This window comes from Chanodichthys erythropterus, chromosome 6 (genome assembly GCF_024489055.1).
Source record: "Chanodichthys erythropterus isolate Z2021 chromosome 6, ASM2448905v1, whole genome shotgun sequence".
Classification (NCBI taxonomy): Eukaryota; Metazoa; Chordata; class Actinopteri; order Cypriniformes; family Xenocyprididae; genus Chanodichthys; species Chanodichthys erythropterus.
Window position 1 is genome coordinate 21,977,727 of NC_090226.1, and position 27,344 is coordinate 22,005,070.

The window sequence follows — 27,344 nt, forward strand, 5'->3', positions numbered from 1 at the left end:
CAGTGGTCTTACAAAGATTCACAGGATTTGATTCGTACTTGTGGATCAGTAAAATACAGCGAACCTGATTTCACCTGCTTTTTCATTGGTTTTGAGAACACAAGGTACCTGAAAAAGAGTTTGCTAGAGCTATGCACCAGATGAAAAGTTTCTCTCCCAAGATACAGGCCTCATGCCCTGCGGTCAAAACGCACAGATGAAAGACTTATAGTTCATTCATGTATTTTTCTTTTCTTTTCTGTAGTCTTGGTTTTAGTTGACTGTATGGTATAAGATATCCTCTGTGAGAACTGTTCAGTTCAATAAAGGTAAAGGTGTGTAATATCTTTACCAAACAAAAGTGCAATACTAGTGACAGCTATTAAAAAGGTTTCCCTTGACTGACAAACATATAGCTCCACCCCAAGCCTCAGCCATTGGCTGAGCCACTGTTGCTATGTCAAACAAACAGAGGTTGTTTTTTAGACTTAAAGGGTTAGTTCAACCAAAAATGAAAATTCTGTCATTAATTACTCACCCTCATGTCGTTCCACACCCGTAAGACCTTCATTCATCTTCGGAAAACAAATTAAGATATTTTTCATAAAATCCGATGGCTCAGTGAGGCCTGCATTGCCAGCAAGAAAATTAACACTTTCAATGCCCAGAAAGCTACTAAAGACTTATTTAAAACAGGTTATGTGACTACAGTGGTTCAACCTTAATATTATGAAGTGACAAGAATACTTTTTGTGTGCCAAAAAAACTAAATAATGACTTTATTTAACAATATCTAGTAATGGGCGATTTCAAAACACCGCTTCATGAAGCTTCGAAGCTTCAAAGCTTTGTGAATCTTTTGTTTCAAATCAGTGATTTCAGTAAACGAGGCTTCGTTATGTGATAAGTGTTTCGAAATTTCAATAGTTCACCACTGGGGGGTGTGACTTTGGCAGTTTGACATGTGCTCCGAACCACTGAATTGAAACGAAAGATTCGTAAAGCTTCGAAGCTGCATGAAGCAGTGTTTTGAAATCACCCATCACTAGATATTGTTGAATAAAGTCGTTATTTTGTTTTTTTGGCACAAAAAGTATTCTCGTCGCTTCATAACATTAAGGTTGAACCACTGCAGTCACATGAACTGTTTTAAATACGTCTTTAATCTGGGCATTTAAAGTGTTAATTGTCTTGCTGGCAACGCAATAGGCTATCAGATTTTATGAAAAATATCTTAGTTTGTGTTGTGAAGATGAAGGAAGGTCTTCCAGGTGTGGAACGACATGAGGGTAATTAATGACAGAATTTCCATTTTTTGGGTGAACTAACCCTTAAAAATATATACACATTCAGAGAAATATACCTTTAGATAATTTGCATTTAAAAGTTGCAAAAAATGGATCACATTTCCACAATATTAAGCAGCACAACTGTCTTCAACATTGATAAAATAAATAAATAAATAAATAAATGTTTCTTGATTAAATATACAGCCTTGGTGAGCATAAGAGACTTCTTTCATAAACATAAAAAAAAATCTTACCAACCCCCAACCAAAGTGTATATACTGTTCTACTGATAAATTTGGCTATTATCCAGTATATAAATTTAAAATTTAGTCTTTTTTTCCTGGAAAATTAACTAAACATTTTGATGACTTATATTTTCTCCAATTAAATGCTCACTAGAATAAGAATGTCCCGCTCCTATGGTGTCTGCAACTGACTACCCAGACAGCAACATAGTGCGGCCCAAATCCTGGTACATGTGGTTTACACGCGGACCAGATGTAGGCCGGATCTGGCCCGACACTATGTTGCTGTCAGGGTAGCAAGTTTCACTAAAAAAAGAGGGGTGAGCCTTTTAATATCTCTGACTTGACATTCAGGTTCAAAAGAAAATATGACAGGACAGAAAATGGTTTTTAACCTTAAAAAAAACCACACTTTACTGTACCTTTAAGTTTCAGCATTTCAGTTAAGTCATCTTGACTTGATTTTATATTGCAGATGGAAAACGCTTTCTGCAGTTTCAAAAACCTACAGATTTATGATTAAACACAATTATTATGTAGAGCTGTTTGACTTGATCGATTTTTGTGTCTATTAGAGTCCGTGGTTTAGCTCTAGCTATCTAGAGGTACATACAGATCAGTTCTCCACATCTAATATTGATGTGGCTCCTGCTTTGGTTTAATAAGATGATTTTAATGTCAATTAGTTCAAGTTGGTAGGTATTCTTCTCCATCAAAGGCACTCCGGGGCGGGAAGGTTTTGGGCTTCTCTCAGACTAATGAAATATCAGTCAGCAGGATTACACTGCCCTCCTGTGTTCAAGTACTGCATCACACCGCTTTGGTCATTAAAGCAGCAGTGTATCATTTCTTCTATGTTTGTTCTCTCTCTTTCCAGACACTGCAGATGGGCATTCGTCACTTCTCAGGGTTGTTTGTGTTGCTTTGTGTGGGTGTGACTGGGGCCTTACTCACTCTGGCAGGAGAACACGCCTTCTATCGCCTGGTTCTGCCACGTATCCGCCGCAGACAAAAGTTCAAATACTGGCTTCACACCAGTCAGGTGAGCCATGAGCCTAATTTAAAGGGACAGTTCACTCAAAAATATACACTCTGTCATGCTTTACTCACCCGTTCAGGTTTTTTTCTTGTGGAACACAAAAAGAGATGTTTTTCAAGTTGCTCATAACTGTAAAAAAAAAACAAAATTAAAGGTGATCACATCTGACAGATTTAGGCTAATGTTGTGGAATGTTTATGGTGCTTTTCGTCATGTTTGGAGTTTGACCATTTGCTAAATATCTTCTGTTGTGATGCATTAAAACCAACATACATGTTTTGATCAGTGTGAGGGTGAGTAAATGACCACATTTTACTAGTTGACTGAACTGTCTCTTTAATGCTCATGCTATTGACTGGGCTGGTTTTCTGCAAAATTTTAGCTGTCGCACAGTTTATTATTCCATCACAATGTTTCCTTTATTCCCTCTCCTGATAACTATAAGACTTAGAATGGCACAGTTATTCATGGGGCAAAGCTTTTACTCTGTAAATGAGCTGTGCTTGATCTCTCAGGGTCTTATAAGCTACTTTCTCTGAGGGGGTGGAGAGGGATTACTGCCAAGCCGAGTCAGTAATTGCCATCTCTGGAATATTGATTTTTAAAATCAAAAGCATGATGTTGATCTCTCTCATTCATCTCATGGTGAGACAAATCCTTTTTTCTTTTCTTTCTTTCTTTTTTTTTTTTTTGCAGAAAATCCACAGAGCACTGAACATGACTTATGAGGATGTGAAACGGCAGCGGGCAAACGCAGAGAAAAGGTTTTGACTTTGTTTTATCAATATATATATTTTTTTAATTTTAACAGCAGGATTGTGCTTATCACAGCTTATTTCATGGCTCTCCACTTTAAATGTAAAAATGCACTTGGGTTTTATTTAATTCCTTTAATGTGCTTAATTTCTTGCATTGTTTTTAAATGTCTATTTATCTTTAATTTATTTTTGTTTAATTTTAGTACTTACACTTATTTCACTTTAAGTTTTTTCATCTAATATTTATATATTACTTTTGCATAATTTCAATTAATGAAAATTATTTTAATAGTTTTCGATAACATCAGCAGTACAGTGTGTTGTTATTCTTATTACAGCAAATTGAGGATCATATAATGATGGACAGTGGTGGAGCTTTTTTAAGAGAGATAGTTCATCCAATAATGAAAATTCTGTCATTTACTCTTTGATTCATATTTTGGCTGCACTTTTCAGTACAATGAAAGTGGATGGCGACTGGAGCTAAGTTCCAAATGCACCAATAAAAAATACCATAAAAGCAGACCACGTGGCTCAAAAAGCTTCAGAAACGTTGGAATACAGCACACAATGAAGACAATTGATTACTTTTTTAATATTTTTGTCATTTTGGAGCTCCAGAGCCCCAGTCCACTTTAACATTCATTATACGGAAAAGAGTGACCTTGCAAGGTTATTCTGCAAAACTTCAAGAAATGATGACAAAATTTTCATTTCTGGGTGATCTCTTTAAAAAAAACACATATCTTGTCTCTGTCTTCCCAGTTGTAACATCCAGAAAGCCCAACCACATCCGCCACCTCCAGCTGCTCCCCTCGGATCCTTTGCCAGATGGAACAACGAAAGCACCAAGGTGACACAGGATCCCAAAGACAACAAGAGGGTCCATTTCAACCTGGAAACTCTCAACACGCGCCGGCTCCTTACCCGTGTCGTGTCGGAGGGGGGTCAGGCTAGCTCCGCCTCTGCATTGAGCTCTGGGGCTGGGAGTTTATTGGCGAGAGTGTGTGAAAACGGAGGGCCCATTCAGCAGCCCACCTCCTCAGTGAGCTCCTCAAGCCCTTCCAGAGATGGCGAGCTGGAAGAACTCCAGGCGAAAATTGAGGAAATTCGTGGGCATTTGAAAGCAGCTCTGGCTCGTAGGGCGGAGCTTCAGACTACACTGGCTAAAGAACGAGCGGCTGCCGCCCCGCTGACCACAGCAGCTCCGCCCACAGTCACAGCAACCATTTGCCCCGCCCTCACCAAAGAGCCAGCAGATTTGACAAGGTGATGCTCACAATGTCTGAAATGAACATGATGACAGTGGACATGATTTTCTATCTTTCTCCTCCAAAAAAACCTTTCATATACACCAAGACTCTTTTAAAATCATCATGCTAAGGGAACATTAATCCTTGATACCGTTTTGCTAATGATAACGCTAATAGGGCCTCATGTGGCTTATTTTCTAAAGCATCACTCTCCAACTGCAGTTAAAGTGGGCGCTGACTGGTTGGGGATCTTTTTCGAATCATTCATACGTTTGCAGGTGAAACCTGAAGAACAAATGTTATAAATGTTGAAAGCACCAAGCAAGACCATGCTTTTCACTCAGAGCTTTATTTATTCACATCCCTATCCCTCTGCCCAGCTGTGAATAAGTATCATAACAAATCTGTTTGCACCCGAGTCCTCATCATGGAGTCAAAGGTAGTACAGAACATTGACTTGGCTGCTTTGTCAATTATTTTATAGCTTGGTTGTGTCTCAAATCTCAAAACTGGTATTGACCTTTTTTTCCTCCATAAAGTCATACGGACATATGAATGGCCAGGTTGCCTGTTTGAATTAAGTTTGGTGTTAAAGAAATAAATGTTATCTTGTCATAAATTTGATAACTTACTTGAAAAATTCCAGCTCAGAGAGTTACTTGGATAATTTAAGCAAGGCTGATTTTTGTTGTTATAGTCCTCATGATGAACCACAAAACTTTTGGTGTTTGTACAGGCTCATGATACAGGAGAATGCTGCATTATAAAGCATATAGTTATACATCAGAAACAATATTTACTGTTATAGTTCAGAAACATATCCGCTTGATGCACAGTCAACATGATGTTTCTGCTTGCCAAACATTTACGATATCCACCTTCATCCTACATTGATGTTTTTGATGACCATGGATTTCCTACAAAAAAAAAAAAAAAAAATTATATATATATATATATATATATATATATACTAGGAATTTACTGTAAGATTTAACAGATTTAAAAAAAAAAACACATCTTTTGACATTTTTCTACATTAGATTTTAGCATTACATTGCAGTTGTTTGAAGAACAAGGAAGGTACTCCCCGTGAATAGGCCATACAATTGTATGTATGTAAAAAAAAAGATACGTCCTCTCACTTTCAAATGCTTTTTTTCCAGCAAACATAAACAGATTTAACAGCTAAGTCATAAACTAAACAAATTTCACAGACATTTGATGAACAGAAATGGAATAATGAGTCCCTCAACAAAGGGGGGTCATTAAGGTTTCTCATGGTTTGCCGCTGCAAGGATAAGCTGACTTTCCAGTCTCCATGTAGCACTGTCTGAGGTATCTTACATCATGGACATTGCAGTTTATTGCTCTGACCACATCTGCAATCTTATGCCCCCCTTGCAGCAGGTCTATGGCATGTTCACACAAGTGATCTGAAACCCTGGGCTTCTTTCTTCTGGAGTCAGTAAAAGGATCTCTTTAGTGTCCTAACTTATTCGAACTGTGACCTTACTTGTCTACCGCTTGTAAACTGTCAGGCTTGGAAGGTTTCCAATATATTTTTGGAGTGTTTTTGTGGGAATTTTTGCCCATTCATCCGGTAGAGCATTTGTGAGGCCAGGCAATGATGTTGGAGGAGAAGGCTCTGTTCCAGTTTATCCCAAAGGTGTTCAGTGGGATTGAGGTCAGGGCTCTCTGCAGGCCAGTCAAATTCTTCCACACCAAACTCAACCAACCATGTCTTTTCGGACCTTGATTTGTGCACAGTCATGCTGGAATAGAAAAGGGCCTTTCCTAAAGTCTTCTCACAAGGTTGGAACCCGCATTGTCCAAAATGTCTTGGTATGCTGAATTATTAACATTTCCCTTCACTGGAAGTAAGTAACCCTTAACAAAAGCCCCATACCATTATCCCTTCTCCACCCAACTTTACAGATGGCACAATGCAGTCAGGCAGGTAACATTCTCATTCTAGCCCATCAGACTGCCAAACAGAGAATTGTGATTTGTCACTCAACAGAACACGTCCACATCTCCAGAGTCCAGTGGCGGCATGCTTTACACTTCTCCATTTGACGCTTGGCATTGTACTTGGTAATGTGAGGCTTGCATGCAGCTGTTTGATCATGGAAACCTCCGGCACACAGATGTATTCTGATATTATTGCCAGTGGAAGTCTGGACTTTTATGCACCATGCGCCTCATCACTCCGCCCTGTGACTTTACATGGTCTTCCACTTCGTGGTTGAGTTGCTGCCATTCCTAAACACTTCCACTTTCCAATAATACCACCTGCAGTTCACTGTGGAATATCTAGCAGAAATGAAATTTCATGAACTGTTTTATTGCAGAGGCAATAAAATTGAATTCACTGAGCTCTTCAGAACGACCCTTTTTTTCACAAATGTTTGTAAACGCAGGTGACAAGGGGCCTCATTTATAAAATGCTGCGCAGAAACCGTCCTAAATTTGATCTTACTATCATTTCTCAGATGTGCTTACGTGCGATTCATAGAATGAACTTACACACAGAAAACGAGCATACGCTTCTTTCAGATGTGAATCTATACATTGCAACTGATCTTGAACTTGCGCACAGCTGAATGGTTTCAGTTCTCTGTGTTGTAAATTACACCTAATTAATGTCATTTACATATAAATGATCACCAGTCATTGTCCAAATCCTTTAAAGGTGCCCTAGAACTTTTTTTAAAAATATATAAGTCTAAGGTGTCCCCTGAATGTGTCTGTTAAGTTTCAGCTCAAAATACCCCATAGATTTTTTTAAATTCATTTTTTTAACTGCCTATTTTGGGGCATAATTAGAAATGAGCCGATTCAGGGTGTGTGGCCCTTTAAGTCTCGTGCTCCACGCCTCAAGAGCTCACGCTTGCCTTAAACAACAATCTTTACAAAGTGTTCAACACGCAGCATGTCTAATCGTGCAAGTAGTGTTTATTTTGACGTTTACATTGATTCTGAATGAGTTTGAGGCTATGCTCCGTGGCTAACGGCTAATGCTACACTGTTGGAGAGATTTATAAAGGATGAAGTTGTGTTTATGCATTATACAGACTGCAAGTGTTTAAAAATGAAAATAGCGACGGCTCTTGCCTCCATGAATACAGTAAGAAACGATGTACTGTTAAATGTGGTTAAAGTTACCATTAGCAACATGCTAACGAAACATTTAGAAAGACAATTTTCAAATATCACTAAAAATATCATGATATCATGGATCATGTCAGTTATTATTGCTCCATCTGCCATTTTTTGCTATTGTCCTTGCTTGCTTACCTAGTCTGTTGATTAAGCTCTGCATTTCCAGACGTTAATACTGGCTGCCCTTGTGCAATGCCTCGATCATGGGCTGGCATATGCAAATATTGGGGGTGTACACCTCGACTGTTACATAACAGTCGGTGTTATGTTGAGATTCGCCTGTTTTTTGGAGATCTTTTAAACAAATGAGATTTATATAAGGAGGAGGAAACAATGGAGTTTGAGACTCACTGTATGTCTTTTCCATGTACTGAACTCTTGTTATTTAACTATGCCCAGGTAAATTCAATTTTTGAATCTAGGGCACCTTTAATTTAGAATGGCGAGCTGCAAGTATAGCATAGAATTACCTGCAGTAATCTGTCTTTGATGTGGAAAAGTGCTTAGTGCAGTTTTTATAAATTTGAGCATTGGCGTGGATTCAAGCGTAGGCCTAAACACACTCTAAGATCAAATCTGTGCATACACACGCTTTATAAACGAGGCCCTAGGTTTGATTTTATACAACCTTGGCAATGGGTCTGATTGAAAAACCTGAATTCAGAAATTAAGAGGTGTGTCCCAATACTTTTGTCCATATAGTGTATATAGACATCACCCAAAATAGAGGTAACAGGTTTGCAAATTTAAAAGTCTAAATGTAAAATTTAGACTGAAGTCAAATGTTTGTTTGTAGTTACTGAATAAGTTCCCATAAATTGAAAATGTAGTTTTATTTGTGCTTACAATACCTTCAAAGTATATGATACAGAACTTCAATTTTGAAAAAAAAAAAAACTTTTTTCTGTGAGAGATTTTAGCATTATGTTGTAGTTTCTTGACTGAAGGAGGAAGGTACTTTCCATGAATAGGTTACTAAATTTAAAAACATAACACATTTTCACAGTTACAGTTAAGACCTCTGGCAGGTACAGACAATGTGTTTAAAACAAATAATCTGTATCCTATTCATGGAACATGCCTAAAAGACAACAAACAAAAGGCTCAAAATGGAAATTAATTTTGTCTCTTTATGCAGTTTTTTTTTAAACATTACAGTTAAATACATTTGAATGACATGGAATCGAGTTTATCACAGAACTGAGAATTTTTCTTACCAGTTTCTGTCTAGACATCCTACACAATCTAAACACTACAATCATCCGCTTCATCTGACAATGGCAAATAGGCACAGAAAAAAAAAAAATATATATATAATAAAGAGGAATTGATCATAAAACCATAAATCACTCTTTCAGACCTGGAATCCTTTATGGATCTGAGCCTCACAAAATATTGCACAATTTGAATTAAAAAAAAAAAAAAAAAAAAAAAAAAAATCCAGAGCCTGGAAGCCTGCCATATTGTTGCATAGCCTTTAAATGACCTTTCCCCCATCCACAGTCCTATGTCACAAAACACAAGAGATTCCTTTTTTTGTTCTCTTACTTTTAGTAAAGTTTTTTCACATGGTCATGAAGCTCAACAAACTTGTCCTGTCATTGGACAGCCACCAATCTTCCCAAGTCATGGAGAAACCTCTACAAAAGCAGAATATGAAAAGACAATGGACTTCCGGATCCGTGACTTTAGCTGAAGGGCCGCAATGCTGTGAATTTAACAGTCTGACATTCACTGCTTACATATGATTCTAAGTAATATCTGTTAAAAATAATGACATGTTCACTCTTGCTTCAGTTGTCATGTCTCATGACTTTTTTTTTCCTCTACTGGCTTTGAAGCCTCTGGTAAGGCTATTGACCCCAATGTACTTCCCAAAGACAGAAATACAAGGTTAATGTTCGGTTTTAGAAGCATAAGGCAATAATCTATACACCCTCTCTCTCAAAGCCAGACTTGACCTGAAAAACCAAAGACTGTGATGAGTTTGTGCGAAAGACAAAAATGTTTGCCTAAACTAACCACAAGAACACATGTCTCTTGATGAGGATTAGAAAATACAGAAATGACCCCATGACAGTTTTCAAAGAGGATCATGTGGAAGGAGGACTTATTGAGTATAAATGATTCTCGGTCGTCACCCGTCCACTTTTTTGATTGGCAGCCCAACCTATATACCAACATCAGAGCACTCTGACCATGAATAGCATCAAATTCAGTGGTCAAACTGCTCCGTACACATGATAATACCTTACCTGAACACAATGGCCATGAGCTAGATTTTAAATCAGGTAAGGAACATTTTGGTGGCTTGCTGTAGTGAATGAAAGTAGTAGGGACCAAAACATAATTCTAAGTGAATTTTAGCATTAATGTTATCATTAGAGGAATGGAAAAAGAGCCAAAACAATCCTCGCACAAGATGTGCAAAGTGCGATGTGTATTTGGATTTAAAGTAAGATTCCCGCTCACACGGCCTGCTGATACCTGTAGCTCCATAATCAGGAGCCACAAAAAGTACCTTAACTGAACGATACATCACATTTCAAACTGAATACTCCCTGTATTAAAAGTTTCCAATCAAAAAAAAAAAAAAAAAAATCACGTTAAGTCTCCAAATGATCACACCCTCACGCATGGCATCATTTCGACAATTCAACGCGTATTTACTCTTAAGAATATGACTAGATGGCGGAAGTTCTGCTTCTGCCCTCATGTTCACGTCGGAGGTTTCCAGGATGTAATTACATAAAGCTCCATCAGCTTCTCCTCTTGATGCCTTCTGGATTAATTTACAGAGAGGGGTGGCGACTGTAGAGCGTGGATTCATTTGTTCAGAATGGGGGCGACCGAGTGCGCGACTCAAGCCGGGGCGGAGTGGGAGTCCGAGCTTTCGCTTTTGTTCTTTGCCTTGTCGTCCCAGTCTGTGGCACCCTTGTGCATTTCTGCTACCCTGCAGTCTGTGTGTGAGTTCATTGGGGAGGAAGTGGGATTCGTTTCAGATTCCATCTGCCCACCTCCACCACCAGGGGGCCCCAGACCCTGAGCACATCCCCGGCCCTTCATGTCAACCGCGGGAACATTGGCTGCGCTAATGTTTCCGTCTTGGTTCTCTGCTGCAGTGCTCATACTGTGCAACTCTGTTACACCTGCGCCAGACGACACTGGCTGTTGGATCCCTCCCGGCTCCAAAAGCGAGTCGCTCAGGTGTGTAACGGACAGAACGTCCGGGCCAATGGCGATCTCAGCCATCCAGTCGAGGTCGGAATTGGATGGGTTGATGGGCAGACCGGGATTTACCAACAATCCGTTGTGGTTTTCAAGCTGAGGTTGGTCCTGAGCGGCTTGCCGTTCCTGGCCATTCACATTAGCAGCTGCGTTAGCCTGGCCGGCGGGCGCAGCATTACTAGTGTTGTTGTTAAGATTGTCCTGCAATGCAGTCTGGTTTCCTTGGCCCACCTGCTGGTTCTGAAGCAGCATCTCCTGGATCCGGATCTGTTGCAGGATGGCCGGCAGCTCATAGTGGTGGAAAAAATAGATCATTGAGTGCTGTGGAAGATGAAAAAGCTAATGAGCTACAACAATTCCATGCAAATTCACAGATTTTCCAATTACAAAAAATATCTGAAATAAGATACCTGAATGAAGAGCCAGGAAGTGACCAGAGCCAAGCTGCTGTACTGGCCATTAAAGCGGTAATGATACGCATAGAAGGCAAAGTGATACAGATAAAAAAATCTGAAAAACAGCACAAGAGATACTTCAGATGAGGTTCTAAATGTTCAGCTTAAATGTGTGATATGAATAAATAGTGCTCATAAACTTCTGTTTATGCTTGGACAGTAAAGGATTAGACCTGGAAACAATTTTCCTTGCGTCCCAACTCTAACATCAACCTTTATCCACTTTCAAGCAAAGCATTTTGTCCCAGTCTTTTTGACCAATAAATTTCTATAACTACTGGACAAGGATTTTTAAAAATAATTCTGATTCGCCAAAGAATCATATAGATCATTTTGTGGAAACAGAGAACAGAGATAATATACATCACTTCAGTTAAATTTTTAATAGGCTTATCAGAGTAGATTCAACCTACAGTCACCGTTTCCCCATTTCCCATAAATAACAAGCAACCGACCGAAAGTCATTAATTTCCAATGGTCTGGATAGAAGTACGGGAGCTATGTTGGAGATAGTGGAAAGGCAGCTTAATTTCTAAATATCTTCATTTTCTGAACTAGGGCCCCCATGTAATTCAGTCATAAAAATGGAATTTACTATATAACGTGAAATGGAATTTGACAAATTTTGGATTAATAAATCAAAAGAAGGGTTGTAAACTTAATTAAATTAACATGATTTGGACTACTGTCTGTGAATATTAAACCACAAAAAGACTTTAAATATGAAGTCTGCATCAAGAATATGATGTCTGTGTAAATGAATGGTGCACTTGTGATGCTCATGGTGTTTTCGGTGTCTGCTGTCCACTATATGTAGACACTCAACATGAACTTTATCTCCAAAGTTGCTCTGAGAGTCACTTCACGAGCATTTCACTATTTCATTTCAGAAAAACTTTCATCATATCATATATACAAAGAAACTTTAAGGTCTTTACCACATCCTATCAAAATGAAAGTTTGGTTTAAGAAATTGGCAGAAATACACTGTTCCAAATTATTATGCAAATGACATCAGTACAATAAACATTCAGTTTTTAGTTTTTCAAAGAAAGTGTTTTATTTCTTACATCTTTTTAAATAACTGCTATCAATCTCAGGTTTGTTAAATAGTTTGCCAGGTCTTCTTGGGAAACCTATGGTAAACCTACTTAAAGAGGTTATTCCAAATTATGCAAGTCACAGTTCTCATGAAATATGGGGAAGAAGAACGATCTTTCTGAGGATGAAAAGCATGAAATGTTGCAATGTCTTGCAAAAGGCATGAAAACAATTTGTGAAAAACAAAAGAGATTATCGAAAATCGATTATCAAAAGATTTGAGAGCGATTTAGTGCAGAGAAGAACTCTGTCAGATAAAGACTTATTAAGGAAAGTTTATGTCAAACAAATTAATTGTATTAAAAGGGCAGCTGTAAACAAGTCATTTGAAGCCACTGGTGCCTCTGGAGTCCCAAGAACCTCTCCATGCAGGCTGGCAGTTCAGCATAAAGTATTTCAGCTACCTCTAACAAAAAGCCACAAAAAGAAACATTTACAGTAGATGTAGAATTACATTTTTTAACAGTTTTATTGCTGTGGTGTTTTTTGAAGCATAGTGCATTGTCCTGCATGAAAATCCACAGCAGACAATGGTCAGTTATAAACTCCACATATCTTGCAGAAGTCATTTTGACACCCTTAGAGACGCTAAAGGGACCTTCCATTTCACTTCCCAATATTCCAGGACAAATCATAACCCACTAGCTCCTTGATGATGTTGCAGTCTCTTTGGAACGGGGTGGCCATTCACCAACCATCCAGAAATCCATCCATCTATACATATACATTGTAGTACGGCATTTGTCAGTGAATATATATATATATATATATAAAAAATCTCTAGTGAGGGGCGATTTCAAAACATTCATTGCCTCATGAAGCTTTACGAATCTTTTGTTTCGAATCACTGGATTGAAACAAAAGATTCGCAAAGCTTCGAAGCTTCATGAAGCAGTGTTTTGAAGTCACCCATCACTAGATATTGTCATAAAGTCTTTTTTTTTTTTTTTTTGGCGCACAAAAAATATTCTCGTCACTTCATAACATTAAGGTTGAACCACTCTAGTCACATGAACTGTTTTAAATACATCTTTAGTAGCTTTCTGGGCATTGGAAGTGTCAGTTGTCTTGCTGGCAATGCAGGCCTCACTGAGCCATTGTATTTTATGAATAATATCTTAATTTGTGTTCCGAAGATAAACAAAGGTCTTACGGGTGTAGAATGACATGAGGGTGAGTAATTAATGACAGAATTTTCATGTTTGGGTGAACTAGCCCTTTAAGGTGAAGAATTAAATGTGAAACCATCAGGAATTTATCTTCCGGAATCTGGCAGTGAGTTTTGGAACATCATTTTTATTCCATATCTGCAAGACTGACTTTTCAATATAGGAGATGGACTAAAAATGAACTCCCACACCTTACTGCCAGATTCTGCAAGATAAATTCTTCAAACAGTGGTACAAGAGGATGTGGTGCTGGTCCTTCAAGAGTCACTCTCAATCTATATGTCTATGTGCCTATAAAAAACAGTCTTCATGTATTTTTTTCAACACTTCAGCTTGTGATTCTTATTAAGAGGGAGTCATTCTTAGGATTCTTTACCTAACCTAAGTCTCTGAGATTCTGACACCTTGCACTTCTGGAGACGTCAGGTAGGTTGCAGTTCTGGAAAATGGTGGCACTGGAGACTGATGGTTCCTGATGTTTTCACACTTAATTCTTCACCTTAATTCTTTTTCAGTTAACGTGTCTTTTCTTCTCCTGTTTTTGTCTGACCCTGCTGACCCAATGAGCGCTTTTGCTGTCTATTGGTCATGCTTTAACTTTGCAATTTCTAGTGTTACATTAGTATTGCATCCTTCTCATGAGCATTTAATAATTTAAAAAGAGTTAAATCTCTTTTTTGGCTCATTTTGCCTGTAAAAGGAAACCGGTCTAATAATTATGCACACCTGCATATAAGGCATTTTTCATTTCCAGCCTTCATGAACAATTATATATCACTTATAAATGATTAAATACAAAATTAATAGTAGTTATTAAGAGTGATGTGGTTTGGAATTGGTAAAATGTGCTTGGAAAAAAATATGATCAGAAAATCAACTTGCCTAATAATTCTGCACACAGTATATTTAAAATGATTCTTCATGTATTTCTAAACCCAATGCAAACATTTATCTTTGTGGCCTTTTGGTTAGAGGTGGCTGAAATGCAAATGCCAATGCACAACCTACTAACCTGCATGGAAAGGTTCTTTCCTGTTTGCTGCCAAACAGTGACTTTAATAATAATTAAATTCATTTGTTTGACACAAACTTTCCTTATTAAGCCTTTATCTGACCGAGTTCTTCTGTGCTCTAAATCACTCACAGATCTTTTGACAGTTCGACAGTCTCTATTCAGTTCTCACAAAATATTAGTTGTTTTCATGCCTTTTGCAAGACATTGCAGCATTTCATACTTTTCATCTTCAGAAAGATCTTTCTTCCTCCTCATATTGCATGAAATCTGTGACTTGCTTAATAATGTGGAACAACCTCTAAGTAAGTTTTCCATTTACCCAAGAAGACCTGGCAAACTATTTAACTGAGATTGATACCAGTTATCTAAAAAGATATGAAAAATAAAAAACACTTTCTTTCTTTTAAAAACTAAAATCTGAATGCTTATTGTACTGAAATCCTACTGATGTGTCACTTGCATAATAATTTGGAACACAGTGTATATTGTTACTGTACAGTAGAATGTACCTGTCAAAGTAATTATAATATACACTTCTGATGACTTAAGAATAACCACACAATTTTCTTCCACGTTTTAATTTTAACAGTTATTAACAGTTAACAGTTCATTTTAACACTGTTGTGCAGCATTTTGTTTGCCAAAAAGGATGTTTTTAAAATGTGTTATGCCTTCATTTGATTATCACTGTTTATCACACATTTGTATTATATCCTAAAACCAGAAAATCAACAGAAAAAAAACCCCAGAATTTCTTAAAAAATAAATAAATAAAAATAAAAATATATATTATATACACATATACATACATACACACACATTTTTGGAGAGAGAAAAAATTGAATCCAGAAATTTTTTATAAAATTTGTATAAAAGCGTCTGCCAAATTCATAAATGTAAATGCAAAATTAATGTAAAACAGCAGAAGAGTCTGAGCCATTGGCATTTACCTGTGCTGATGAGGTAACATACCTAAGCCAGTGGCGCTTGCTTGTATTGGTGTGACAGCAGATGGCATCATATTGGTCCGCTAACCAAACAATGAGGATGATGTAGAAGGCAGTGGTTGTGTCATTGAAAAACTCAGACATGATGGCCTCCATCCCTGCAGTTAGGATCAAATAGAAACATTTGTGGTCAAACAACCTTCATAAAATATTTTAATAAAAAAATGTTCATGTGATATATGAAGTCAATAAATTAACAGATCAGGCACTAAATTAATAGGAGACACAAACAGATATGAGAACATCTCTTCAAAACCCTAGAAATGATCTCTACCTACCCACAAGAGCTAGGATGACAGTGAGAAGAGGGGCGGCAGGGAAGGCAATGGTCATATTCATCTCCAACATCTGGAGAAGATCCACTGAGAAAAAGGAAATCAGAAAGATGAAAAATGCTGTCTTTTTACTGTGTTATGAATTAGATCTTGGAACATGATCATAAAATGCTGATGCAGTGGTGAGGATCTATGAGGCTGATTGGAGCCTACCTATAAAGACAAAAATCTGGTGGTGCGAGTACCGCAGCAACATGGAAACGGACAGAGTCTTAAAAAAAAAAAAAAAAAAAAGACTTGTGATGGAATTTTACATTTGATTCAGTGTTGTATTAAAATTTTCAAGACTCTTCTCTCTATGGTCCAAGTGACTCAAAAGAATAGTTCACCCAAAAATTCAGTTGTCATCATTTACTCAGCCATATGACTTTCTTAATTTTGAAGAATCCCAAAATATCATTTTTTTTGACGAATATAATGATCACTTTTTTAATATTATAAAATTGAATCATAACCAAGGGCTATCAAGCTCCCAAAAAAAAAAAAAAAAAAAGCATTAAAAAAATGTCATGTTAAAAGTTGTCCATGTGACTTATGCAACACATGCTGAGCTTGTTTTCTGAAGTCATAATATCATGTGAGTCAAATGAAAAACAGACCAAATTTAGGTTATTTACTGTATTTTGTGAATTAATCATTCTTTTGAGTCATCTTTTGAATCACTTCATCCAGTTCACCAAACAGACAATTGATTATGTCACAACTGTTAACACCTTGCTGATGAGAAAATTTATTAGTGAATAATGACTTCAAATTCAGTCAGTTTCTCACTTAAAGCAATCATATGACAGAAGATTTGTGACCATTCATTGTACTGGTAATTGAGAGGAAAAAAATAACTTCTACATTGTTAAAGTTTTGCCTAATATTCCACTTACAAAAAGTCATGGGAATGAATACATACATTTTTGGTGGACTAATTACCTAAATGAACTAATGTGCTGACATCACACCTACAATCCAATCACTAATAAGCACTCTGTAGTGCAGAGGCAGTAGAGTAAAAGTACTCACAAAGATAACCATGATTACAAAGGCTGCCAGGTAGGAGGTACGAGCCATCCACATACTGACAAAACGGTAGTGTTCTCCAGAGACCACGTTTCTCAAGAACCCTAAAAACAAACAAATCACATTCTCATGTTGTAGTTATGCCATCATCCAAAAACTAAACAAAACTGTTTTTGAGAGAGAACTTCTAATTTACCTTTGTTTTCCTCATTCTCTGCTAAAGCCTTCACACTGGACATCAGGATATCATCATAACCCAGGCATTCGTCCAAGAGGAAGCGACTAAAACCATCTCCAAAGCACTGATCCTTCATGGGGTCTGCAGACAGACAGACAGAGATTCTGGGTACAACACAGAAGTACTAATTGACACTTTATGTGTTTGTTTTTAAATAATAATAAAAAAATAAAAAAAAACGTATGAAATACAGGGGTTGGACAATGAAACTGAAACACTGGCGAATACAGTTTTGGAGGTTTCACGACTAAATATGCTCAGCCTGGTGGCCAATCTTCACTGATTTACATTCCATCAGTAAATGCAGAGTTTGAAGGTTTAATTAGCAGAGCAATAGCACAGCTGTACATAAAATATTGCAATGCACACAACATAACACATCAGTTAAAAAGAGGACAAATTGTTGGTGCATGTCTTGCTGGCTCATCTGTGACCAGGACAGCAAGTCTTTGTGGTGTATCGAGAGCTGTGGTATCAGGGTAATGTCAGCATACCACCACGTAGGATGAACCACATCCAACAGGAGTAACTGATGATGCAAGAGGAAGCTGTCTGAAAGGGATGTCTAGATACTAAGATGCTCACCTCAGCTCTCCTGCTTCCACCAAAACTGTTCATCAGGAGCTCCACAAAGTCAATATTCATGGTCGGACCCTAAAGCCAAACCTTTGATCACTCATGCCAATGCCAAAGTCAGTTTCATTGGTGCCAACTATAGACTGTATAAAAAAATAAAAAATAAAAATAAATAATAATTTTTAAAAAACATGGACGACACACCTCCAATACCATTGTAGAAAAGTGAAGCTGCCAATGTCCCAATATGGCACTGGCATCTGCACAGTAGTGAACTCGGGACCCAATCGTTTAGTAGTTTACTGCCTTTGAAGTGTAATTTAATTGTTTAGTTAGTCGCACGTCCCATTGCATTACATGGAGAGGGCAGGGTTTATGACCTATACTGGGACCAACCACTTGGGGCGCACCGAGATGCTTTGGCTTCACTTTTCAGGACTTGTGAGGCACGCTTGGTCCCAGCAGTGCAAATCTTGGGCTGTGAACAATGTAAAACATGTATTGTTCTCTGATGAGTCCACCTTCACAGTCTTTCCCACATCGATGGGAGTTACAGTGTGGAGAAGCCCTAAAAAGGCTTAACACCTGGACTCCGCCTGCCCAGAGTGAAGCACAGGGGTGGATCAGTGATGGCTTGGCATTCCCTACAGTGCTTGATGGGGGCATCACTGCCAAGGACTACCAAACCATTCCGGAGGACCACTGTACCCTTCAAACATTGTACCCTGAAGGAGGCGCCATGTTTCAGCATGATAATGTACAATTACACACAGCAATAATTGTGACAGAATGCTTTGATGAACATGAAAGTGAAATTGAACATCTCACATGGTCTGCACAGTCAACTAGATCTAAATATTTTTGAGGTATTTTGAAGGATCAAGTCAGAAAACTTTTTTTTTGACCTGGCTACTGTTCTGGAAGAGGAATGGCTCAAAATCCCTCTAGCCACTGTGCAGGACTTATAACTATCATTCCCAAGACAAAATGAATTTGTATTGGCCACAAAAGGACAGCCTACACCATACCAATAAATTATTGTGGTCTAAAACCAGGTGTTTCAGTTTCATTGTCCAACTGCCCTATATGTTCGTCTTATTGGAAGTTTACCAAAAAAATACAATTGTAATATTACATATATATATATACACAAGTGTAATGTTTTTTTACTCTCATATCATTCAAAACCTTAATGACCTTTCCATGAAACACAAAAGGTGACTTTCTGAAGAATATTCTTCAACCCTTTTTAATATTATGAAATTGAATGAGGACTAGGGGTGTTAAAGAAATAGTCCACTGAAAAAAATTCTAATTCTTTCATCATTTACTTACCCTTATGTTGTTCCAGTCCACACAATGAAAGTCACAGGACACAGAAACTGATTGGTTACCAACATTCTTCAAAATATCTTCTTTTGCGTTTCGCAAAAGAAAATAAGTTCAAGCAGATTTGGAACAACATAAGTGTGAGTAACTGATGACAGAAACTTAATTTTTGGGTGGACTGTCCCTTTAAAATGTCATAAAAGAAGTCAATACGATTTAGATTTTGGTCTGCTTATTACACAAAGCAAAGACATACGTGAGTGAAATAGGATGAAGATCAGTAAACAATAGCTGTATTTCCACTGTCGGGCCAAAAGCGAGCGTGCTGGTGCGTGCCAGGACCAGCCATGATACCACTGTCACTTCCAGGGCTTGATCATGCCTGGCATATATGATTATAATCGTGTATTTATTTGGTTTCATGTTTCAAAAAAATTATTTGGAAAATTAATAGAACTGCTCATTGTTTCTAAAGAAATGTGACAAAATATGATATTGTACCAGTATTTTTCTAAATATGTAATCCTTTGGACTTGCAGGCATGGCTGAATAAGTATGCTTTCTCTTTTTATGTGATATAATAATATATTCAGTTTGATTCAGAATGTTTGATGTGCACTCCAGATGTAATTAGTTTTCAGTCCACTAGCTTCCCCATGCTGGTGAAATGGTGTGGTTGTGTGATATTGTTCTATGGATGGAGGCATGTTAAGGGCGGGTTTTAGGGTAGCGCTACAGGGCTACTTGTCCGACAATCTAAACGCAGCTTGATTTTGGCCTTGCTGCTCGAGGTCCGAGGCTACTGGCCCCGCCCGGCATACTGTTAGCCCGGGCTCACACTTGCCCGATAGTGGAAAAGCGGCTAATTACAACTAAAATTTTTGGGTGAACAAGGCAGGTTTTCTGTTGATGTCCTGGAGGGTGTGATGTACTCACCCAGAGTCACCACCATAACAGGGATGTTGAGTCGCTGACGTGTGGCCTGGGACAGCCGAAGGAAACCGTATTCCAGAGAATATTCGACAATATACTCTTCTTGGGGCCACACTGCACAAAAACAAACACATAAACACTGATAAATGCTGACAACGTTAAACTGAATTCAGAAGTTCTACCATTAATCTAAAAATCTGTGACTTCACACAAATGGTAGAAAATTATAAAGTTACTGTATTAAAAACAAAAAAATATCCACTCAGATTATGTTGTAATCAATCTTTTGTGGGGACACCTACTATTCAACAATATTAGATAGATAGATAGATAGATAGATAGATAGATAGATAGATAGATAGATAGATAGATAGATAGATAGATAGATAGATAGATAGATAGATAGATAGATAGATAGATAGATAGATAGATAGATAGATAGATAGATAGATAGATAGATAGATAGATAGATAGATAGATAGATAGATAGATAGATAGATAGATAAAAAAAATCAGTTATTTAGTTCTATCTTTTTCAAAACTGATGTAATACATATTTTTGAATCTTGAACAATGAGTTTAAACAAGTTTCAGTTGTTAAATAACATTTCAAAGTGTTTAAATTCATTTTTTTACTTTTTATGTCAGGCAGTACAACTAAATAGTACAGCAGCACATAGTACAATATGTATACTGTAGTTGTACCACCTGATATGGACCAACCTACACATACTTGAAATTAGTTTTTACCAGTATATGAGAGAGATCTACAAACCTTTTCACTCAGCCACAAGGATCAGTTGGGGTCCTCTGATGATGCATTATCATGTTTACTGTTATTACCTTGTCAATTCATAATAAAAGAGCCATGTTTGCAGTTGTGTCACCCTGACATTTGAGAATATACAAATTGCTGAACAAACGTTTTACAGCTTTAAAACTACTTTATATTTTATAAATATAAAGAAAAACCTAAAATTGATGCTACAGTATTTAGTTTTTCATTTTTTATTATTAAGACACCCTTTTTAAATCGTTTTCTTGGGTCTGTTCATTTGTTTCGGACAGTAGATTTAAGATAACAATACATAATATAATATGCATTATTTAAACGTACTAAAAATGAATTCAAACTAAATAGGTTTTATATAATAAAGTTATATAGGTCATGATTTTACAAATTATTTTAAAAGGAAATAATGCACTTGGACAAAAAATATACATGTCATGTCATTGAACCATAGATAAAAATGACTTGACTACAGAAAAATATTTAATGTGTAAAATACAAATGCTTGTTATGTCCTTTGAAAATATCTCCGTTTTATTTTTACTTTATTTTGGGAGTTTCAAGCTTTACATTTAAATTAACTAACTTGAATCCAGATATTCAAATGGAAACAGTGTAATCTGGATCTGGCCTGTAACAAATTACAGTATTAGGGACACTCCGATATTATATCTTGCTACAGTCCATGGTGATCATTTCTGAAGCCATGTGACTCGGCACACGTGGCCTTAGAAAAGGGTAAGGTAATAAAGGAATGTGGGAACAGAAAGGAAATCTGACCAGGGGAAGTGAGGGCTGCAGTGGATGGAGGGAGGAGAGGGAATGAATTCACACAGGAGGAAGAGGAGAAGGACCAGATGGCTACGGAGTGGGGCGTATTTGAGATGTTTACCTGCTCGAGTTAGCATCTCAATCTCGGAGACAGTCTCCCTCAGCGGCTGCATACCTTTAGAGGGGGCCTGGCTGAAGGACAGATCCTGGGATTCATTCAGGCTGGAGCCAGGAACACCGCCGCTCATCGACGGATTCAGTCGCGGCTCGATGTCCAGCTCAAACTGCACGTGTGTGTGAGGGAGAGAGAGAGACTGTCAGAAAGATCTGGAGAATGGTTTTTAAAGAATATTCATGCAATTACAACTTGTTTAAGGACCAGACTGAAATTGTATGGTTAATATTATATATAATAAATTATATTATATAGACTTTTAATGCTTGGCTCTCAATCTTTGTTTTCTTGTTACTGTGTAATAAACTCACCTGTACTGTGCTGTTGTCAAACATCTCCATGGTCATCTCTTCCTCCTCTTCAGCATCTGCCGGCACCATTGGCTGTCTGGTTTCACTTCCGTCCTCTTCTGATTCCTTCACGAGCCCCTGGATTCCCTCCGTCTCGTAGAACTGAAGAAAGATGGGTGCGCGGCTGGAGTTGCGCTGGATCTCCACACGCAGGATGCCATCGCGGGGCCATTTCTCCCGCACATGCTCTAGGCAGTTGATTGGAGAGCGTGAAAAGGCAATGTGGATGTAGGCCAGGATGAAGAGCATAAACAATGCCTGCAAATCAAATTACATAAAATTAAAATCAATAAAAAACTAAAATGTGCAAACACAAACCACAGTTTAGGCAAGAATTTAAACAGTTTAATGCAACAAAGCATTAAACCTAACACTTCTACAACAAGGATGGCATGATATATTTAAAAAAAAATTCATATTCACAAGTCAAAGTTCTGATTAGGCTGGAACTTCAGATAACCTGAAATTGAGATCATTTACTATAAAATTATCCTGTAAGTTTCAGAAAACAAAACTTCCTCATTGGCCCAAAAACAGCTTTTACTGAAACCAAGCTCAGAAAATGACTTTCAGAGGCGAAAGACCGCCTCTGCAGAAGTCACCGATCTGCACATGTCATGTAGTAGTAAATACAAGACAGACACAAACACAGGCCAAGTTGTGGAAAAACAGTCTTTGCATTGCCATCCTTGTGATCCAAACATTAAGAAAGCGTGGATGAACTTTATATTAAAGCTGCAGTCTATCACAAAAATGATATAATGAGAATATACAACATGAATCCATTTTCCAAACCATGTTTTTGTCTTATCCTGAATCATAATGGTACACTTATAATAAGTGTTTATATTCTGACTATTTCAGACCTGACTGGTAGGACCCGTCGCAAAGTATCACAGAAACTGCGTGACTCGCCATAGACTTACATGGAGAAAAGTAGCTCCAGCTAGAATGTTCCTCTGCAAGACGCATGCATTTCTGTTTATTAACCGCTAGAGGGCCAAAAATTGCAGACAGCAGCTCTAACAAAGTTTCAGTCAGATCGCGTCAGTAAGACACTGCTCATTTGTTCGTTTCATTTTACTGCAAATTCATTTTTTAACATGACACAGTTCAATGCAGGCTTTTCAGAGATACTGAAAATAAAAGATGACGCAGTGACGACTACATTGGATGCGACAGTAATGTCGCAATATAAGTGTGAGTAACAGTGTTTTTACCATGATATTTTACGATTTGATATGTACTGAGTAGAGTTGCATGATTCTGGATAAATCTCTTGAATGAATGATTTAAAGAATTTTTTTTTTTTTAACAGACACTTGTCGCCACCTGGTGGCAAAACAATGTAATCAGTACAATCATTATTTCAAGAGTCAAGTTCCTTTCAAAAGGTGTCTGCCCTATTTTGATAATAGACAGAGTGTTTATATGCGAACTGTAAACTTTTATCCCAGTACTTCTGTGATAATTTGAATAATACTTAATGTGTGGTTGACAAGACTGTTTGTGAAGCTCTTTCATACATGATAACTGCTCTCTCTCGCTCAGTGGCAGCACCAACACAGATTAGAATGTTCCGGTATGATATATGTCAATGGTTTAATAGACACAGGTGAACTGTTATAATTTAGGAAAGAGATAGTGCGGGTGTTTGAATAGAGATCTTTTTTTATGATTAATCATGCAGCTCACCATTTATGGGGTTAAAGTGTTGGATTATCAGATACAGAAGAGAGCAGTGAGCAGTAAGACATTACAACACGACATTGCAAATGACAGCGTATACGTTTTCACTTTATCGAAAAGGATGAATTATGAATAGCCTATAAGTAAGACAATGCGACAAACAATGGCACATTCATTCATAATTCTGTTACATGAAACACCGTAAGTCATCCTTTGTCATTTATAACTGTGGTAACTCCAAGTACTTAAACTAGATTTGCCACAACAAAGACATTAAAGACTTTTTACCTGATAAAAATATATTTTTCAGCATCAGAAGTTTTTAAAACAATTTCACACGTGATGGTGGGGCCGTTGAAAATTATTTTAATATGCAAAACGGTTACCCATTCATAGCAGTGGGCATTACTTTCAAGTCTTAAATGCGTCATGCCTATTAAAACGGAATGTTCGAAAGAGAGGGTGAAAAACAGGATAGAAAAAAGCTAATTTCTTCTAAATTAGAATGTTTTTACATAAAAATCTTGATAACATTATAAGTGGACCTCAGAAAACAATCAAAAAGAATGCAGTTCATGACCCCTTTAAATATTTTCATCATAGACATTTCTCATTCTAACATTATTTTAGTTTATACACTAAAAGTATAGGGCAAAATCTGCTTAATTGTGGCTGACATTTATTGTTTAATTAGAGTTTTTAATATGCCACAAATGTTTACATGTATGTCAAACACTATTGGGTTTTTGTGCCAAATAGGATTAAATAAAGAATAAAATTTATGAACATTCTTGTTGGATAACGCCAACTTTCCTTATTCGTCAGGCAAAAAAATGAATGAATAAATAAATAAAAATCCCCCACAACTTATTCTGTACAGTAATTGCTTCACAGCTTTTTTTTTTTTTTTTAAGCAAGATTATGAACCGCAAAAATATTTTTGTGGTTAGCAAAGAGACGTGGTTGCCTCACTAACTTAACAGGTAATTCTTGAAGTACATGTCAACAACATTTGAATACCATCATTCCTGTTTGGTTTCAGATTTATGATTGAGTAATGAGAGGCTATGGCAATTTACTGCTAGAGATTTTCAAGATGATTAGGTGTACACTTGAATTTTAAATATGCTGCTCTACAGTTCAGGCTTATTAATCATCCAATATCTGTCTGTTTTAAGATTATCGGCATTAGCTGATAACCATGACGCTTGACCAACTAACCTTGTTGTGACACCTTATGTCAGTTCCAAAGTCTTATGCCAGCCTTGTCAATATATATTAAATATTTTGTGAAGGTAAATGAGTAAATTTTTTACATTTATATTTTTTTATATTTGCACAAATGTTTGAAAAATTTGTAGTCAGTTTTAAAAAAAAAAAAAAAAAAAAAAAAAAAAATTCTATTCATCACAGAATACAATATATAACTGTAATATATATATTTCTGAAGATCACAAAAACTGGAATAATGGCTGCTGAAAATTCCCCCTATCCATGATAGTACATTTTTAAATATATTCAATAGAAAGAAAAGATATTTTAAATTGTAATAAAATGTCAAAGTCTAACTTTTGCAATAATATTTTACAATATTATTGTTTTACTGCATTTTCAATTAAATGTAGCCTGAGAGAGCATAAGAGACTTCCCTCAAAGTCTCTCTCTCTTTAAAAAAAAAAAATGTACCGACCACAAACTTTTGAACATTAATGTATAATACATTTATTTATTTATTTTTGGTATGCATAAAGTATACATGGAACAGAATAAATATGCCATATTATGAATGTAAAATAGGTTATTAATTTCCAAATAATACAGGACACAACAAGAACAAAACGGTATAGGTGGACAGTCTCTGTTAAGGTATTACAGAGATTATAATTATAATAATTGTATTATTATAGGAAAAATTATTTATTTACGGAAAATAAATAGTGTCCATTTTGATTTAATTCCGACTTCAACATTCATTGCATATATGATATATGTAGTTGCCAGGTATGATCTAAAGCCATGGGTTAGTTGCCAAATAAATGATGCTTATGTTCAGCATCCACCCTGTTTAGTGAGCTTGGCACTGCATCCTAACAGGTGACAACAGATAAGCATCAATCTGAGTGTTTGGGGCTTCTGGAAATTATCAACAGCTTAAACACACATATATAAAAAAAAAAAAAAAGTCAAATCTCACCTTTAACAAGACTAAGAACTCGAATATTCGTCTGAAGGATGGTGGGAAGAGTCTGGCATATGTGACTGCCATCTTAAAGAATAAGGCGTGGAAGAGTCTGTCTCTCACGTTGATCAGGGGGTTCTGATTCATCGCTGGGTTCCGGATCCGGTTCGGCCCACCGTTATTGTTGTTGTTCAGAGGAACGTTGTTGTTGTTCAGATTGCCCTGGTTGTCGGACATGGTGGTCGTTGTTCAGTAACTTGTTAAGGAGAAAGACCAAGTGAGGTCAGACAGACAGCAATGTGCGTAGATCCAGCTGAGCAGGCCAGCCACACAACATCAGCACACAATAATGATGGTCCTGGGTCACCAAAACTGGACTGACCTTCGGATATCTCCACAAAACGCCCCAACAGATTCTGATTTTTTTTAAGGATGTTGGTGGACAAGGCTGCTTCCACTCCTACCATGTCATCATAACCTCGCGATCTACCAATCTACTAAAGCTTTAGAGCCTTTGACACACCTGCTGATCATGTAGTTTATATATCGTGAGACCAGAGGAGCATGTCAGGCTGTTAAATTGTATTTTGGGCTCAATTTGTCTTGCAGTTGTGGCCCAGGCCTCCTGCATCCACTGTCACCCTAACCAAAATAACTAAACTTGCTAACTCACACCAGCTAAATTAATCATATTTACTCGGGTTTGGAAGTGAAATCTGTCCCAGACTGCCCACTCGAATGTTTAAAAGCAAAGAAAACTAGAATACCACACACAACACGTCTGCTAATAGTGGTAAGCTAACAAATTAGCCGAGCTTCCTCTGAAGAACCCGTACGTTCGGTTTACTTTTTAACAAACGCCTCCTTATATAACGCTGACACTCTTAGGTTAAATAAGGCCTCAAATACTTGATGATATCCCGCAATAACTATCCGATGGTACCGCAACCTGTCTTACAGACCATCTGTTTACTCAACCATTTTCTGGAGCGTAGCGGACTTGGGAGCAGCAGTCAAGAAGCTTTTAATGGGAGGAGCATTTCCACTCTGGTCTCGCTTCCGCGTTTAGTCACGCGACATCGAGTCACGTGATTTTTGAACGAGCAAAAATCAAAATGAACGTTATTTATTATGTACATTGAACTTTAATAATATATTTATATTTTTCTGTAATTTATAATTTTACTAAATCGCAGTAATATATTTCAGTTTGTTTCAGAACAAATGTTAAATAGTTTAACGTCTGTACATAGCCTACTATAGTTTGA

General features: G+C 37.2%; 2 protein-coding genes across 4 annotated transcripts in view; one reads left to right on the plus strand and one right to left on the minus strand.

Annotated features, from left to right (window-relative positions):
• Window positions 1-4,583, plus strand: part of grin3bb (glutamate receptor, ionotropic, N-methyl-D-aspartate 3Bb) — a 116,299-nt gene extending 111,716 nt beyond the window's left edge. The window contains exons 7-9 of the mRNA XM_067387391.1: window positions 2,391-2,555; window positions 3,249-3,316; window positions 4,076-4,583. Coding sequence (XP_067243492.1) covers window positions 2,391-2,555; window positions 3,249-3,316; window positions 4,076-4,583 — 741 coding nt within the window. The remainder of the gene's footprint in view (window positions 1-2,390; window positions 2,556-3,248; window positions 3,317-4,075) is intronic.
• Window positions 4,584-8,560: 3,977 nt separating this feature from the next.
• On the minus strand, window positions 8,561-27,092 carry tmem259 (transmembrane protein 259). 3 transcript variants are annotated; one of them, XM_067388463.1, is made up of 12 exons: window positions 26,459-27,092; window positions 26,092-26,332; window positions 22,170-22,466; window positions 21,805-21,967; window positions 20,126-20,236; window positions 17,243-17,365; window positions 17,050-17,150; window positions 16,189-16,246; window positions 15,979-16,062; window positions 15,666-15,798; window positions 11,364-11,463; window positions 8,561-11,274 (listed from the first exon to the last, which is right to left on the minus strand). In XM_067388463.1, the coding sequence occupies exons 2-12, from the start codon at window positions 26,311-26,313 to the stop codon at window positions 10,588-10,590; spliced, it is 2,079 nt and encodes a 692-aa protein (XP_067244564.1). In that variant the 5' UTR covers window positions 26,314-26,332; window positions 26,459-27,092; the 3' UTR covers window positions 8,561-10,587. The 3 variants fall into 3 exon arrangements, with proteins under 3 accessions (XP_067244564.1, XP_067244565.1, XP_067244563.1); XM_067388464.1 differs by having other exon boundaries at window positions 21,859-21,967; window positions 26,092-27,092; XM_067388462.1 differs by having other exon boundaries at window positions 26,092-27,092.
• Window positions 27,093-27,344: the final 252 nt, after the last annotated feature.

Excerpts from the sequence above, each read along its gene's own strand:
- tmem259 (XM_067388463.1), bottom strand. The coding sequence starts at position 26,313 with ATGTCCGACAACCAGGGCAATCTGAACAACAACAACGTTCCTCTGAAC. Across the intron at positions 17,151-17,242 it reads AGAGAATGAGGAAAACAAAG|GGTTCTTGAGAAACGTGGTC; the intron begins GTAAATTAGAAG and ends GTTTGTTTTTAG. Across the intron at positions 11,275-11,363 it reads CTTCCTGGCTCTTCATTCAG|CACTCAATGATCTATTTTTT; the intron begins GTATCTTATTTC and ends CATCTTCCACAG.